The 18,466-nt window shown below is 35.6% G+C and overlaps 1 protein-coding gene across 2 annotated transcripts in view; it reads right to left on the bottom strand.

The window, feature by feature from the left end:
• Positions 1–7,037: 7,037 nt before the first annotated feature.
• The window catches only part of PRKX (protein kinase cAMP-dependent X-linked catalytic subunit), a 155,567-nt gene continuing 144,138 nt past the window's right edge, over positions 7,038–18,466 (bottom strand). For both annotated transcript variants that reach the window (XM_075594571.1, XM_075594573.1), the window contains 3 exons: positions 18,102–18,179; positions 17,044–17,176; positions 7,038–15,451 (listed from right to left, as the gene is read on the bottom strand). In XM_075594571.1, coding sequence (XP_075450686.1) covers positions 17,051–17,176; positions 18,102–18,179 — 204 coding nt within the window. In that variant the 3' untranslated portion in view covers positions 7,038–15,451; positions 17,044–17,050. The remainder of the gene's footprint in view (positions 15,452–17,043; positions 17,177–18,101; positions 18,180–18,466) is intronic.

Genomic DNA, 18,466 nt, shown 5'->3' with positions numbered 1-18,466 from the left:
ACATGACATATTACACTGTGTCATTATTTATTTAAATAAAGCCAAAATGGAGAAGCTATGTGTGAAAAACCAAGTCCACCTTATGATTCAATAGCTTGTAGAACCACCTTTAGCTGCAATAACTTGAAGTAATCGTTTTCTGTATGACTTTATCAGTCTCTCACATTGTGCAGAGGAATTTTGGCCCACTCTTCTTTATAACGTTGCTTCAGTTCATTGGGGGTTGCGGGCATTTGTTTATGCACAGCTCTCTTAAGGTCCAGTCACAACATTTCAATTGGGTTGAGGTCTGGACTTTGACTGGGCCATTGCAACACCTTGATTCTTTTCTTTTTCAGCCATTCTTTTGTAGATTTGCTGGTGTGCTTGGGATCATTGTCCTGTTGCATGACCCAATTTCGGCCAAGCTTTAGCTGTTGGACAGATGGCCTCACATTTGACTCTAGAATACTTTGGTATACAGAAGTTCATGGTCGACTCAATGACTGCAAGATTCCCAGGTCCTGTGGCTGCAAAACAAGCCCAAAACATCCCCCCTCCACCACCATGCTTGACAGTTGGTATGAGGTGTTTGTGCTGATATGCTGTGTTTCGTGTTCGCCAAACGTGGCGCTGTGCATTATGGCAAAACATCTCCACTTTGGTTTCGTCTGTCCAAAGGATATTGTTCCAGAAGTCTTGTGGTTTGTTCAAATGCAACTTTGCAAACCTAAGCCGTGCTGCCATGTCCTTTTTAGAGAAAAGAGGTTTTCTCCTGGCAACCCTTCTAAACAAACCATACTTGTTCAGTCTTTTTCTAGTTGTACTCTCATGAACTTTAACATTTAAAATGCTAAATGAGGCCTGTAGCGTCTGAGATGTAACTCTTGTTTTTTTTGCAATTTCTCTGAGCATTGCACGGTCTGACCTTGGGGTGAATTTGCTGGGACGTCCACTCCTGGGAAGATTGGCAACTGTCTTGAATGTTTTCCACTTTTGAATAATCTTTCTCACTGTTTTGGACGGACAAAGATGGACTTTAAATTGTTTGGAAATGGCCTTATAACCCTTCCCATATTGATTTGCAGCAACAATTGCTTCTCTAAGATCATTGCTGATGTCTTTCCTCCTTGGCATTGTGTTAACACACACCGGAATGCTACAGACCAACAAACTGCTAAAAATTCGGCTTTTATAGAGGTGGTCACATTTGCTGATGATCAATTAATCAAGGGCATTTGATTAGCAGCAGCTGTCTGCTACTTAGCATCTTAATTCCTATGGAAGGGTGTAAGGGTGTACTTAGTTGTTCACACATAGCTTCTCCATTTTGGCTTTATTTTTGTTAAATAAATCATGACACGGTGTAATATGTCATGTGTTGTTGTTCATCTGAGATTGTATTTACCTAATTTTTAGACCTGCTAAGGATCAGATGATTGTTATTATGTCCTGGTATGTAAAACCATAGAATTCAAAGAGGGTGTACTTTATTTTTCACACAATTGTATATATAAAAATAATGGTGTCAAAGAGAAATTTGTGAAAAAAGGGTTTGAATCAGAAATGAAAATTAGTGTAGCTTTCATTGCTTGTAGACAAACGTTTACAGCAGAAAGACTTGTGGTTCAGAGAAAGAAATAAAAATTATGTGTTATGAACGAATATAATTACTTTTTACAGTCTTGGCTTTTGAAAGACTTAGATTATGACCCTATGTAGTGCATAAAACATTTAATTAATCTGCAACTGAAAAGTTTCAATCAATTTCAGCTAGCTCTACATTAAAAATTCAGGGACTGAAATTGGCCAAATAAAATACGCAAATCACAACTGAAAAATGCGAAACAAATAGACTGTATAACTTCCAGAAAAAGGTATGATTGAAAAATAAAAACCAGAGAAAAAAAAAGTGTAATACAAAATTCAACACCGTAACACATGGAAGTGGATCAGTATTTTTCAAGTAGTCTATTAAGGACAATGTATAAAATACATTTACGTTTGCAAGTCAGATAGTCTACATCCTTTGAAATGAAAGGGAAGCAGAAGGATTTCAACGCAAATAAAAAGTTAAAACATTGTTTTATTCGAAATTAGGACTTGCCTGAGCTTTGTGTGGTGGGCAAACTGATAATACTGGTGGTCACACCTATTCTCAAAAATAACCTAGACCCTACGTGACTTACTAACTACCACCCTGTATTCCTCCTGCCTTTTGCCTCCAATTTGCTAGAACATCTAATTTTCTACCCTATGACTGTATTTCTTATTTCCTATGCCCTCCAGGACCCTTTACAATCTGGCTTTCATGCAGTTTACTCACAGAGACTATACTAACTAAAGAAGCCAATGATCTACATGAAGCAAAATCCCATGGTCATTTGTCCCTACTAATCCTATTTGATCTGTGGTTCTTTTGATACTATTGATCACTTCTCCATATTCTAAACCCTCTTGGTATCCACAACAAAACTAGTTCTCTTCATACCTATCTTCATACCTATCCAATCGCATATTTTCTGTCTCTGTTGCTAACATGTTTTTGTCTTCTATTGAACAGATTCACAAGTCCTCATCCCAAGCGCGATCCCTATGGAGAAAATAATTATGGAAACAGAATGGGGGAGGGGAGGCATCTGGTCCACCCAAAAAGGCACTTTTATGACCTGGCAGTAAATTTAATTTGAGTGAATTTAATTTGAGAGATCTTTTTCTCAGTCCAGAATAAAATACTTTGCTAAATAAAGGACCTTTCTGTGGATAGATTTGAACAAATGTACAAGGAAATGCACCTTAAAAAGATAGGCTACACAGCCAAGGACCTGTACTACCCCTTCAAGTTCTTACAGATTAATTTGTTCGTACTTCACTGAAAAACAAATGTTCATTTTATCCCAGCAATTTGAAAGGTATTATTATTGAAATTTTTCATAAAGTAGTAGCCATGTCTGGTTTTGGCTACTAATCTTCCCTCCCTAACATGCAAGCCCTGGTAACAGGGCAGGCAGTGTCAGGATCAATCTTGGGTTTTCCGCACCAGCAGCAGCACCCTTGAGTGACAGGGTAGGTGGGCTAAGGCCTGTGTTCTAGACAATAAGGGGCTCAGACCTTGGACCTTCCCCCTCGGTACTTAAGGGGCTGCACTACCAAATTTAGGCAGTTGCCTCTCCCCGACAGAGATTGTTACAAAACAAAGGTGTACAGGGCTCTGGCACCTGCTGTACCCTCCCTTTGGGGACTGGGGGTGAGTACTTTACCTCTGGCTCTATTAGGGAGTCAGGGAAGAGTTTTGACTGCCCTTGGTGCCCTAGGCCAGGGGTGGATGTCCAGGGACCATCCAGGGGGTGAGAGACCTGAAAGTGTTGCTGTGCATTGTATGCTGATACAAGCTGTATGCAATAAAGACCATTCCAGTTAAAATATACCAGTGCCTGGCGTGAAATCAGGTGGAGTAGTGTGTGGTTTTCCTGCAAGGATTGCCTTCATATTCCTGGAGCTTGCAAGAGATGGAGGCGCTGACACCAGAGTGAGAATGAACCAGCTAATATCCCAGAAGCCTGTCCTGATGTCTTCATGACCACCTCTGTATCCTGTAAGCCAGCAGGTACCAGCACTACAAACCTGGTTGCATGGCAAATCTCCCAGAGGGTGGGGGAAACACCATATAATAATAATAATAATAATAATAATAATAATAAATAACAATACCCTCCAATTTAACCACGAAAGAAAACCAATGAAGGAATTACAGTAACAAAGAATAGGTCCATAGTCCTAAAGCAAAAGGGGGATTGTGATACAGAACCATAGTGATTAATTAAGAGATGCCGAACGACTGAGTGATCATATTCTTATCATATTCTTAAATTAAACCCTACTAAAGAATTTTTGAGTATATATAGACTTTGCTAAATTACAGCCTAAATGAGCATATTCTTAGCAAGAATTCATTTACTTTTTTTTTTACTTTTTCAAACACAAAAATATCCACATTCTATAATTTCCTGAAAATACACAAAACACGAGTCACATCATAGTGGACCTATAATCTCAGGGATTCGTTCCTTGACTGTTAACATCTCATAGTAAAATCGACTTTTGTTTCTAAAATATGTGGTTACCCTGCCCTCATATCCTACATTTTTTTATGTTCTATAAAATGAGAAATAGACTAGAGGTAGACCAGTTGTAATGTACAGTCCCTGTGTACATGTATACAACATAATTTGGGATGTAGAGCTGTTAGATCCTTTTTAAACAGGAATCCTTGATACTATCCATTTAAATAAAAATTAAATAAAAAAACAACTTTTTTGGTTTGAGAAGTTTTCCCGACAAATCTGTGGCACCGCCATTGGTAAAAGATTCTGTCCCTAGTTATGCCAATATTTTCGTTGGTGAATAGGAAGATAATATTTGGTTAATACACCTATTTTTCTAAAAAAAAATGATCTGTAGTGATGCGAAATAGATTTTGTGATTTTAATCTGTTATAGAGAATTCTTCTTCTTCCAATAGCTTTTATTTTATCTCTAGTGATAGGAATCTAATTTACTGTACTTCTAGGTCTGATTTTTAACTACTGATTTTTTTTAGATTTAGACCTTTTTATTTCTGAAGATGGCAACATCAAAACTAGGACTTTAAACAAAAAAGTCCATACCAACAGCAATGTATTAGCTAGTAGCAACCATCACCGTTAATGGATTAGCAATATCTCTTATGGGCAAGTCAAGATGAAATGTTGATCATATGAAAGCTACTGTACATCCGAGAGGGAGAGCACCTATCAAAGGACTAGATGTGCACCCTCCTAGGAAGCTCAAAGGAAAAAAAGATAGTGCAGTTAAACTTTTTTGAAAACCAGATGTGCCCTAATGAATATAATTTAAAAAAAAATCTAAAACAAAAGTGCAAGAAAAAAATATAGTTCTATTTCCCATGCTCGTTGCTACAGCAAACATTATTTCCTCCTCTCTCTGGGATGGGGAAGGAAGTGAAATCACTCACAGAGTCTCGGAAAATACACTGAGGATGCCAAAGTTAACCAGGCAAGATATCTTCACGTTTTTTAAGCACAGATTTCTTTTCACGTTGTGAGTGAAATGAATGTAAAATATTTTAGCTCTTTATTTTTTAACGACTGTCCTAGGTTTTTTCTTCTCTCCTACCCTGCTTGGCATTGTAAACAAAAAATGTGATGTACACAACATGAGAAAACTCCAGGTTTGATACTATTAAAATTATTAAAGAATTAAAATACTACACTATATTATTTCATCCCCCCCCTCCCCCTTTTCCATATTTGCACATCTGTCGTGCAGAAAATAGCTTTTGAAAAAGTCTGAGGGCTTTCTGTGGACCTGAAATTGAGGATTTACAATATGGAAAGATACCTTTATACAAATTGATTGCACATATTATTTTGCATTATTTGGCTTTGACTTTATATAGTTATTTGGGGATGACCACAAGCGCCCCGAATCATTGACTATTTATTTATTGCTGGGGTTCACATGCATAGATTCACACCTCATATATACTTTTCAGTTTTAGCACCAATTTTTCACCCCTTTATACATATGTAACCTCCATCCTAATGGGTTACTAACATGGTTAGTGTATGTTAGGTCCCACCCTGGGTTAATATGAGAATCCAGACATCACACAGTGGTATTTAAAGCAGCAGTTCAAGCAATAGCCTACATTTGTTTAAAAAAAAAAAAAAACAGTTCTGTACTTCGAGAAAATACTTTGCATAAAAAAAAAACATTTTAAAGACGTTTGATGTATTCTAATGTAACAGGCATTTTTGTTCCTCTGCAACCATATACAAAGTCACATGCCCTTCCTCTTCTGAAACAGCCTCACCTTTTTGAGCCCTGCCCTCTCTAGCAGTGAACCAATTGAATCTAGTGCTTGCCTGGTCACATGATCGTTCTCACAGAATTTTGGCTGTCAGTGCAGCAGAAGATTACCCAATATGCATCTAGTGAACCACCAGCCGAATTTCAGCGATCGATTACAGGAGAATGGATCAATCAGCAACTTAGCTAATCACTTGTCAGTGCGCAGATTGTATTGATGCACATATTGAAAAATACAAATGACAAATTAAAACGACAGCTTGAACTGCAGCTTTAAGGAAAAGGGACTGTTCTAGAAATTCAGGTTCCAGGAGGACTTGAGTAGAGAAGCCTCGAGAGAGTAGACACTTATGTTCTTACAGTAAAAGGATAGACCAGGCCCTCCTATTTTATTAGGTTATAGACAGGAATAGTAACCTTGTTAGTTAGGATCACTAGAGAAGACTGAGGGAGTCCTGAGGGAGTATATGCTGCTAAGTATGAAACGGCATGCAACAGAGGGCCTCAGTAACTAGGAATCACAGATGCCATCGGATCGGCTCTAACCACGGATCTGCATGGGAATTCCTCTTAGGCTGAAGTGGAAGTTATCATAAAGGCCAAAGGTATTGAGTTATGTCTATAGGACCCGCTAGGTTCCCCAAATGGGCCTAGTATTACGAGATAATGAGAGATGTCCCAAACCATTGAGAAGGGGGGCCGTGTCCCACATCTACATAGAACAACTAAGTAAATGTACATCAATTCAAGTGTTAAGTGGGCACTAATGAAAGAACCATATTCATATTTGTCTGATATAAAATACAGTGCAACATCGTCAAATGTAAATGAGTGGTGCCTGTGCTGGGACACGAATAAATGACAGTTGTACTACAAAAGTTCCTGGCGCTCATTATTCAACAACCTTACTACCACATTGCTCAACCTCCTGAATCCAGCCCCAAGTCAAGGTGACCCATGTAGCCATACAACACACACCAATGTAATCTACCTAGAAGCCAGGCAGGGAGGATAACAGATACATCTAATGTAATTCATGAACATTGGTTTTGTAGCCAGGAGACATAACTCCTAAAGTTTGCCGGTCTTGCAAATTCAAGGATACAAAAAGTAAAAATTAAAAGGAAGGTATAAATGTTTATTAAATATTTGAAGGATTGATAAAATGTCACAAATGAAACAGCAAACTTTTTAACTTGAGTAAGGTTTATTTACATATCACAGTGATTTTATTGTGCCACGACTGAGCAAGTATTCAAACATACAAATGTAGACTACCATTAACAAATGGAGTCAACCAAAAACAGTTTCCCTACTGTGTCAACTGCTAGTTCCATACAAATCTTGATATTTACAAAGCAAATGGATTGGACCCAGATATGTACTAACTGGGCAGTTATACATTGTATGAAACAGAGAGTGGAATAATAATTTTACAGCTTTAAGAAGCACATAGAGTATCTGACTGGTCTGGGTGTTAACAATATTGTCAAAAGCCACAATGCAATTTTGAATACATTTTCTTTCAGAATTGCATAATGTATTCTCGTTAGATCGTTTAAAAGAAAATCTCTTTGCTTACTCTTATAAATTATCTACAAAAAAGGTTTTGTTCAATGGAAAATCACATCATGTTTAGGGTCACCACACAACTTCCTTTTAAAGCACACACATATAACATGTACCCGAGATGCTTCTTCTTGTTAAACTTCTAACAACATGGCGACAAAGCCATTGGTTAAAGAAGGATATTGTTTAACAAGTACAGAAGAAAACGTTAACTTAAATAAAACTTACAGAATAGTAAACTATGTAAACAATCGTTTTGTTGCCAATCTTTTACAGTAATTGTACATGCACCTGTAAAATAAACCATAACATACATACTGTAATACAAATATCCTTAAATTGAAAATAAAAAATATAAAAACACATTACAAAAATTCCAGTTTGTTGTGCTTAGACTTCTAACTTTAATGAACAATTGCAATCTAGACATGGTTTGACAATGCTCCCCAACAGAGCACTTTATAGGAACTGCTATAAATAATATTGTCATGTTTTTCCAGAGATTAAAAAAACCACATTGTTCTGTACAAATGAATGCTGAGACCCAGAAAAAAATATTGTATATTTCTTGCAACATATTTTAATTGTAACGGTTCTAGATCCTGATTAATATTCTCAATAAGGTTCACGAAATAAAATATATTTAAAAAGGTAAAGGCATTCAGGTTCATATTTACCAAGCAGTCATATCTCAAGACAGCTTCCAGCGCTGGAAGACACCTTACAGCTCATTAACTTGAATGGGCTGGTAGATGTCTTTCAGCGCCACAAGTTGTCTTATGGCAGAAGACTGCTTAGTAACTACGGCCCATAAGGGAGAAGAAAGAGGTGAACATAATTATAGCCTTTATTCATTGATGCTCATTGAGATTTACTTGCTTTCTAATAAAAATGGCATTTTTAAAAAGTGCACATTTTATTCAGGGCCCAATTATATGACTTCAACCATAACCATCCCTGTGAATAATCCATAGACACTGACAAAATAGAAATACAATTTAAGTGGTGCAAACAGGACAACATCTATGTTGTTTGAGGTGAATTACCAATGCTGATGACATTCAGCCCAATGAAAAGTATACCCAGATTGCAATCAGCAATATCCAAGTTGAATTCTCAAAAAATGTCAATGCACATACAGGATCAATAAAATATAGGGTTTACTTAGGATATACTGTAAAAAAAAACTACGAGAAAACTGACTTTTTAACATGTCAAAACTGCCTTACCGGGGTCATTTAAAAAAAAAGATCACTGCCAGGTCAAGCATTATTTAGCAAAATCAAAAAATCTGCATTATTTTGACAACGCATTCTAACATGAAGTAATACTCTAAAGTTTAACTTATTATCTCCCAAGTGTTGCAGACACTGGATCTTTAACCCTTTGAGTGCCGTATGGGCCACCATCCTAGAGTGTCATGGTACCTCTCGCACTAGCGATCACATGACCACTCTCCGAAGCAGTCATTTGATCACTCCGTCATTGATGATGGAAGGACAGGACTCATCTCCCTTCTGTCCACCATCATTGCCGATTGTGCCCTGAGCTCCTAAGAGAAAGAGCATTTTTTTATTTGATTTAACTTTTGCATGTAACTTGCATTTATTTGACATAACCTGCATTATGGGGCACTAGGATGCCAGAACCCATGATATAGTAGCTACATTTTGGGGCACCCAAAGGGTTAAAGCAGCAATACTTCCCAACATCATGGATCAGTAAATAAAAAAAAAAAAAAAAAAATCAAATACGTAATATATTAAATAACTTATAAATGTTAAGTAACTTAAAGATAAGTCACCTTTAGGTTGAATTGTTAAATCTATTTTTCCCACTGCTTACAAAAACTAAATTAGAAAGAAAGATCTGTGGATACGGAGCCAGGGAGACTACATTATTGTTCTGTGAAAGCCCTATATGCAATATATGTGAATTATTAATAAAAGGTATAACGTGTAATAATGACAGTGACATGTTAAAGGGGTTACATCTATGTCATTGATACTTATATTTGTTTAATAAAATCAGACACCTGTAAGTAGTTTTTAAATAATTGATTTAAAGTTAGTTTGTACCCATAGTGAATTGAGACATGGAGGGAGTTTAATATCCTCTGGCTACTCAGTTTTTTGGGATATTTGTGTGTTTAACAACAGTTTGCATACAAAAAGCATGTATTTTTATTGGCTCTCTGAGAAGGCAAAGGTGGGATAAGGGTAAAGAAAACACTTGAGTAACAAACACTCCTCCACATTCAGAGGCCCCTTTATAATGAATTATCAAAGGGGGGGGGAGAGGCGTCCAAAGCTGTGCATCTGGCATAGTTAGATTTCTTTGATCAAGACAATTACACTGATGAATTACTTACAAAATGTTATTTTTTGGCCATCTATATGGGATTACACCTTTAAAGAAATAACTATAAAAAAAATAAGTCCATATTTATTAAATGGGGCTATTCGATAAGACACTTTCCGATGCCGAAGACACCTTATGAACCATTCAAGTGAATAGCATTGCTGTTTAAATATGGCCTTAAATCCCATGAAAATAAAAAAGGATGTAAAGTTATGCATTAGTCTGTAAATGGCAAAAGAAGCAATTTCCTTAGCCTACACATGTATAGCACAGTAATATAAAAATAGTGGAAATCTATCAATCAAAACAAAATCATTTTAAGTACCATCTTTAAGGGTCAACATGGAAACACACATATGGAACAATATAAGCACAAAAACCTGCTGAGTCTCAATAACTTCCAATTGTTTACATTGTTGTTCATAACTTTTTTACTCTAACCAATAATGAAACAATCTATAGCATTAACCACCGTATAGGTCAAAATTAACTTATATGCACGGTTGTTAAGTTATATCAAATATATTTTCCAGAATGCACTCAGCTTCTATTCAGTCCTATCATGAACTAGTGGATTTGTATGATCTGATAATATTGTTTCCTAGAATTTAAGCCTCACTTGTTTCAGCAAGACAGCTGGAACCATACAAGTATTTAACAGCATGATCCCAGATGTGGGGAGGTCCAAAGCGAGTTTTTGGAGATAAAAGTATTGCATCATAAAATCACTACTGTATCGCTTGGGTAACCCCTGACTTACAGTACCTAGGGAATTGCTGACCTAGTACAATCAGCTGTCTTGTACCGTTACGGGGTTAGTCATTAAACTGCAATAGTGTTGATCAGGGTAAATCGCAATTTCCGTGAGAAGGGGCTTTAATAGCTACAGTTGCTGTTTAATAACTCCCTTAGACTGCTTAGTTTTATGATGTCATCTCAGTGATGTTGTTTTCCGGTGGGTTTATCAGAGACTGATAAATATGCCAATCAGAAGTAACACTCAATGTTGTGCAGAGGGAACAGTTACATTTATTATGGCATGACTGTATACCAGTGGGTACACAATGTTTTCGTGTGAGGGCAGTCCCTTTCCTCAGGTGTTCCACCTGTTTGTATCCTGTCATGCCCTTGTAAAAGAGATATTCAATGTTTCGGGGGAGAAGCCCCCTTTTGTAAGGTGCCAAACAGTTTGTGTGCTCATTGAATGGGGAAGTAAGGTGTCATAACAAAGCCCACTTTGTAACTATGGATCAAAATGGGGTTATTCATTAAACTGCAATAGTGATGATCGGGTCATGATTGCATGAAAACTGCCATTGAAGGGAGCTTCCGTGCTATACGGACATGATCAAACCCCCAATGTTACCTAGTAAAAATCTGGTGCAATTCTAGTAACAAGTGTGCCCCAGATGTTTGTAAATGTAATAATCCCATGCAATTCAATAGTGAAGAAAGTTTTTCAAGAACTGTTGGCCTCTAAGGCGTTTTAACCCCTTTACGCCCAAAAGCTTGCTGCATCTCAGGGTCATGGGACTTCTTGCACTACGATTACTGTATGTGGGCATAATGAAACACCCCAATTATATGAAACGGAAAGAGGGGGTCCTTCCTTTTCATACAGGTAATTCCTCAAAAGTGGTGTACACATTTTATGAAATTACTTCCTCTGAAGATTATAGGGCTACTAGCATGTCAGCTGTTGTGAAGTTTAGAGGCTGGCACTCTGGTGGCTCTTAGGAGATAACTAGTGAAGGTTATCAGATTTTTGCTTATTTTCTAAGGGAGATCACGTTCACTGCTTCACAGGTACTGTAAATGCAATCTGAACAAAAGAGTAGTATCTTCCTCTTCAGTTCGTTACTGCACTGACTGGATCGCGTGTTCCCGACAAAAGCTAATGGCTAAAGCCATTTCCTCTGCAAACTCCATCATGTCGCTCAATGAAAAGGAACATTAGGAGATTATATCTGGGGTTGTACAACATTTAATGTAGATGCAGTTTAATTTAACTGGAGTTGTTATTTAACTATAAATTGCATTCTATTTTATAATAATGAAGGCTGTGTTAGAGCAAAAGTGAAGCAGAACGGCATTTCTATCTTGCATTACTTTTCGTCAATGTGTCACAACACTTTTCTAGAGTTTAACCCACGAGTATCAGCATACAAAATTTGGAACATAGGAGAAGATACATAATGCATATACAGTTATGAGATGTACTCCATTTTGTGACTGTATGTATTTTTTTTTGTTATTTTTACTGTATCACTATCCAAAGCTCCCAAGTCAGAATTTCTAACAGTTTATACCACATCTAAGACACATAACTAGCAAAATGCGTATGCCTCATGCAATGGGCAGAAAAATTCTTGCTGTGGATACAGTTTTTTTTATTATTAATAATAATAATACTCCCATATATTTTGTACATTAAATTATGATTGTTATTGTGCTTTTCTTCCTTGGGCTATCGGACATAAATTGACATCTCTTTCAGATATGTTTTAAACTTTAAATAGGTCATTACATTTAATTTGTCAATTAATTTAAGGAAGGTTATTTTGTGGTATATCTCAAATGAAACGGGATTCTGTTCTTTACAGTCATGCTTTTTTCACACTGTGCCTGAATACAATGAGCAGTTCTCCACATTCAATGGGTCCTTTTGGTACACATATGTAAAGAATAATGTTACTAGAAAGGCATGTTAGGTTAAGAAATTGGTGTTTTTCTGCAATAAAACAGCTAAGCTTTTTATAGGTTATAAATACTGAGGTAAACCGGAGATGTTTATTCTCAAAGGATACAATTTATCTTGTCAAAACCTCCTATTCTAGTGTGACATTATTTCCTCTTAACCAGATTAAAAACAAACATTACGAGACTATGGAACATGGTTACTACTAGGAGTAAAAAAAAACTCTTGTTCAGTATTTAAGGCAGTACCTAGAGTTTTGTATTTTCTCTGTCCAATCATAATTCCTTTCTTATAAACGCCCCAGTTTTTTTGGTTGTTTGTTTATTTTTCTTCTCTTTACTCTTTGTTCCTCGATGTCACAAGGGATATAATAAAATAGCAATCTGTGTTTTTCATTTTTTAAACCCTTACTGAGTCTTAGAGTCTTTCCAGTACATAACGTATCTGGTCTTTTCAGTGGAGGCCCCCCAGTTCTTAAGCAAATTAATTTTTTTCTCTGTTTATCGGGATGTTAAAATAGACCCTGCCAACTTCCTTGCTGGTTACCCAATCATTGCTATTTGAATATTGAAATGCATATGCTTTCCACCGGCAAATTATTATGATACTGTATTATCAGTACTGACTGAAGGAAATAATGTGTATTAATTTCAGCGTCACGAGAAGAAATAGTAAAAACAAAGAAAAACTGCTTTTGTAAGCAAGCAGGATACAAGAACTGGAAATAGCCATCTCTTGGGGGAAAGAAATGATTTTACGGAAAACTACAGAATAGGTGTGGTATACATGAAAAAACACCACACCTTTCAGATATAAAGAGCTTCATTAACAAATGCAATTTAAAAAAAATACAAAATTATGCTGGATGCTTTTGATTACAATGTTTATGCTTCACAATGCTAATTATGCCTTTGAGACAATTTTTTAGAATGTGAATGATTACGCTACAGTTTTTGCATAATGGCAGTACTATGTTGCTATTAACCAGATTTCTATTTTCTTTCAAGCTTCATCACAATGGCAGTCCCATTTTGACAGTCTATAAATAAAACCTGTAGAGAACTTCCACGGTCTAGTTGGTTGGTTGAAACTTTATCTCTATTAATAAATAAGGTCCAGAGAAAAAATAACAATTACATCAGCTCACAGTGACTTAATAATATATGATGGAGAACATACACTGTAAATCAACTTTAACACTATATTAAAAAAATACAACAAATAAACATAAACGCAGAGGTTTTTATAGGTATGTTGTGTGCAAACTAAGGAATCCTCACCCATTTCACCTTACTGACTAAAGTGTGTTAGCCATGAAAAGTAATGGCCATCACACTTTATTAAATAAACCACATTCACCAGGATTCATTAAGGTATGATACGGGTTACGGCATTGAGATCCCGCATTAAAAGAAATTGACTCAATTGGTGAATCTCCCCCATTGTATATTATAAAGTGTGGCATGACTAAACACAACAAATTGTAAAGGCTCAAACTAACACACTCACTTAAACTCTTGTATTGGCTTGTCTTTGTTTTTTGCTACCACGGTTATACATGTAAATCTTGGAAGCTCATCATAGGCACAAGTATATTAGTATGTAGAACTACTTTTTATATGTGATGACGGAAAATATACATTTATATGACATGGAAAAAAAAACAACATTTCTCTTTTTTGTATTACTTCCCCGACAAAGTCTTTGGGGAAAAAAAACACATAATTTCAAAAATAAAACTCAGACTTTGCAAAGTACAAACATTTACATCTTTACACAGTTTCTGTGCTTAGGTCTTAATAGTTTCTTTATATACATAGCAAATTTGTGCTTTTTTTAAACACAATTTAAGTAAAAATGTATCAAATGTAATCTAACAAAAAATAACCATTTTAAAAAATGGACTTGCGGTAAAACTGCAGCGAAACATTTGAAGGAGAACCGCAAGGCATAATTTAACACCAGTACTGGAGAGGGCAGTTAAAAATCCATCAGCCTTGCAAGCCCCTCTACTTAATTGATGACCTACCATGAGCACTGGTGTGAAGTGGAACACTTGGAGACATATGAAACGAATCTAGGAACTGTACTCCATTTAAAGTGAACTGAGAAATTAAAAAATAATTATGTCATTAAGCTTAGCACCACTTTACCATGATGTAAGAATGTATCTGGATAGCTCGCAAACTCCCTGGTTTTGAATTCTCTAAAAAAAATCAATGGGTAAATTGGGTGAGATTGCTGCAGTTAAGTGCCAGCTATCTACAGTATATTCAACTGATGTATCTTATTTCATCATGAGCGACAGATGCTGAGCTTGATCAAACATCATCATTTTACTTGTACCTCTTCATTATCCTCATGTTTCAGTGATCTATACTCATCAGACATGGGAACACACCATGCTGGCCACATAGTAGGACAATATTCACACATATTATATGTTCTTTGCTTATTACATATAATAGTTCTGCACAATTTAATAAAATATGTTCTCTCCCAGCACATAGCAAGTGCAGCATTATCAGTGTCAAGCCCTCTACAAATAATACAATTAGTAGCAGAAATTTAGCAATTATTAAAACATTTACAGACAAGTTTAATGTCCATGTGGTTAGTCAGATTGGTGGTTTATTCACCAGTAAATGCTGAATTGATCACTAAGGCTATACAAATGTAATAAAGAAATTGTTTAGTGGATAAACAGCCTATATAGAAACTATAGTGCTATAGACCCAAGAATGCACATGAATGCTCTGATCTTTTTTTCAGAGGCTTATAAGCCAATTAAAAGTACTTATTTGGAATTGTATATATTTTCTAAGCGAATGTGAATGTCAATGGCTCTTCCTGTTTCGATAATAACACATTTTTAACAGAGGTGTTTTCCTTTTGCACATCAGAGAACTTCAACCATCAGTTTTCAGCTTTTCTCGCCATATCAATCAACAGCTCTTCAATGTTTCTCCACTTTCTACACAAACAAACAAAAGAGAAAGGCATCAGAACAGCTCAGTTAAATAGTTTCGTTCATGCGCTTACTGTATGCGATTCCCACAGTAAATCCGATTTCTTGTTTGAGTCCATATGAAGGTCAATATAAAACAGCTCACCCATGTTCAGTTTATTAGAGTCACGCCGGAAGTTATTCGAGTTTCATTTATTGTATCTGCTTCCCTTATATAGCCTTTACTAACTGCCATGTTTAATTGAGAATTATTTACATTAAGATAGTTGTCTTTTGGGGGATGACATTATCAGGCAAATGTTAACATATCCTAAACAAGTGCAACATAGTCAGATAAATAATAAGATTAATCAAAAGGTAATTAAATAGAGTTCACATCAATGCACAATGTTGCTGTTACCAGGCGAGTACTCATGGTGATAAAGCATACTTCAATGTCTACCATGAGATCACTTCAATTTGCCGCCATTCACTATTATCTATTGATTTACCTCTTAGTTTTAATACACAAGAAAAGGATAGCCATGGTATGGGAATAATTTCACAATCACCTAGCAATATTGGAATTACCATACTAACATGACAATGTTCATTGTACCATCTTGTCTTTAAGTATTATGCAGATTAGAAGCTGTATAATCTATGTATTGCCTAAATTCACAGACTCATTGTCATATTCAAAAGTAATGTTTGAGTTATGATTGTAACATAGTTTTGCAATGTCTCTCAAAACATACTTTGACCATCTTATTTTAGTTACATACGTGTACCTGCCATGTTCTAAACAATTCTTCATGTTTATCTTCTTCAAAAACAGTCAGACAAGATAATTACTGTAATTTACAAATAATATGTTATGGTCGAACTGAAAATAAGGTTGGGACTTTAAGCTTAAAGAAAAAAAAATATTTTGTCATGTCTTTAATATATTTAAAACACTTTTTAGCCACAAATGCTAGAACAATATTTATATTGCATGGTGATTTAAAACACACTGCTGGTATAAACCATATTCTAGGGGCAAAAGGAGAAATATAGGGATGCCACCATCTCTGACGTAGGCAACATACTGTACAAGGAGTTTAAGGAATGGAGGCTGCTGATCCTAATATTTCGGGTATGTAAAACGGCTTCACCAGGTTTTAATTTATTTTGTGAACTATGAACTATTTGGTGTCATACTGTAATACACTTTCATCAGGACTTGCTTTACTGTTGTGTAGTGTAATTGTAGAGGCCAGAGGATCTTCACCGTTACATTCTATCAAGGTAATGAATAGGACAAACTACTAAACAAATGTGTATACAGATATAAATAATAGCACATTAGTCTTTATAATACTTAATACCTTAATGAAAATATTGGTATACACCACTGTGACCTTTATATAGACTAAAAGACACAGCGGGCCACTAACCAAAATATTTTTCAATACTGCTGGTGACATAGTGAGATCCTCAAGATCCAGCTCTCTGTGTTTATGACCAAAACTTGAATCTTTTTCAGATTCAGTCTCTAATCTTTTCTTTCTATGGCCCTCAGAAGTCTAGTTATTGAAACTTGATCCAAATCCGTTCTAGATTGGCTTGAGTCTTACCACATGTTTAGAAATTCTTGAACATTTCTAAGTCTTTTGGAGGTACTGTTGGAGCTTTGTTCCAGTCATCTTCAGGATAGGCTTCAAAATTAGATGTATCACCTTCATGGGATACTTTCGGCATTATTGGGGACTAATCAGAAGAAGAAAAAACAGCCATTAAATGCACCCTTGTTGTAGTGCTCATATGTATAACCTGAAAAATGTACTATTTTTTTTAGACTAAATCTTACCTCCAGAATAACTAGCATTTGCTAATCTAGGAAAACAGCAAATGTGATTTCCAGATCTATGAGGTCTTCAAAGGTAATTTACATCAACATCCATAAAAAAAACTCTAATAAAAAAATTGTTTCATAAACTGTAAAAATCTATTATTTACATCTACTGTATATACTACTCGCTTAACACATTCAAAGTAAGGATGAAATGCTACTTTAGATATGTTGCACGGAATGTTACACAGAGAGCAAATAAAACATTTAATTGTCTATCAATGATGACAACTTATTCACCAGGAGACTACCTGGTGTGAAAAAGAAAGAGGGCAATTTGTTTCACTTAGAAATAAAAGCCTAGATTGGAAGTGTTATATAGTACAGAAGTCCTGCTGCTGTTTAACCATATCATGCTTTAAAACGTTTACATTTTTTTCTGCTAAATCATATGTACAGTACCATACACAAAATATTTTTTTGTATTCACCATTTAGATTGAATATATAACGGAGCCTTAAAGGTTCAAGACAAAAGAAGGTTGTAACAAAAAATGGTAGGGCATCTTCTTAGTAGTCCTCAAATCCCCCAAAATGAGAAATAATGAATACATGGCATACATACTTCTGCTTGCTGCTATAATTTAGTAAACATGGGGCAAGAAGCTTTCTTTCATCTGGGAGCCCGAATAGAGAACACCACTAATGATAAAGATTGCTGCACTTTGGATTTTCCATCCTATACCATGGAATGATGTAAAAGGAAAGATGTTCTATACTGTTTTCAGGATTTATTTACATTATTTTGGAACAGGCAAATCTATGCTAAGTGTTAGACGTTTACCTTTAACTTTCTTTGCGGTACAGCGTCCCAGTCTATAGACCTAAACCATCTGTGCCTTTTGACATCTTCTGCTCCATTCTAAACACAAATAATGAAACATCAAAAATTACTGGTATTATTCATAACAATAAAATATTTAAGAACATCAACATAAGAAGAAAAAAAAAACTACTGTACTTAATTATACTAACTGATGTATGGAATCGTTGTGTGCAAACTGCCGATATAAGAAACATCTTAGGTACTGTAGCTATTGGAATTAAAAATGTTTTTTTTTAAATTTGCATAATAGAAATATATATTTTAATTGCATTTTCTTTAAAAGATTAAGCCACTACAGCAAAGATTATTCATGATGTCACCTC

Source organism: Ascaphus truei, chromosome 3 (assembly GCF_040206685.1).
Source record: "Ascaphus truei isolate aAscTru1 chromosome 3, aAscTru1.hap1, whole genome shotgun sequence".
Taxonomy (NCBI): domain Eukaryota; kingdom Metazoa; phylum Chordata; class Amphibia; order Anura; family Ascaphidae; genus Ascaphus; species Ascaphus truei.
The sequence above is the reverse complement of the archived record's forward strand: the minus strand, read 5'-3'. Positions and strand labels throughout refer to the sequence as shown.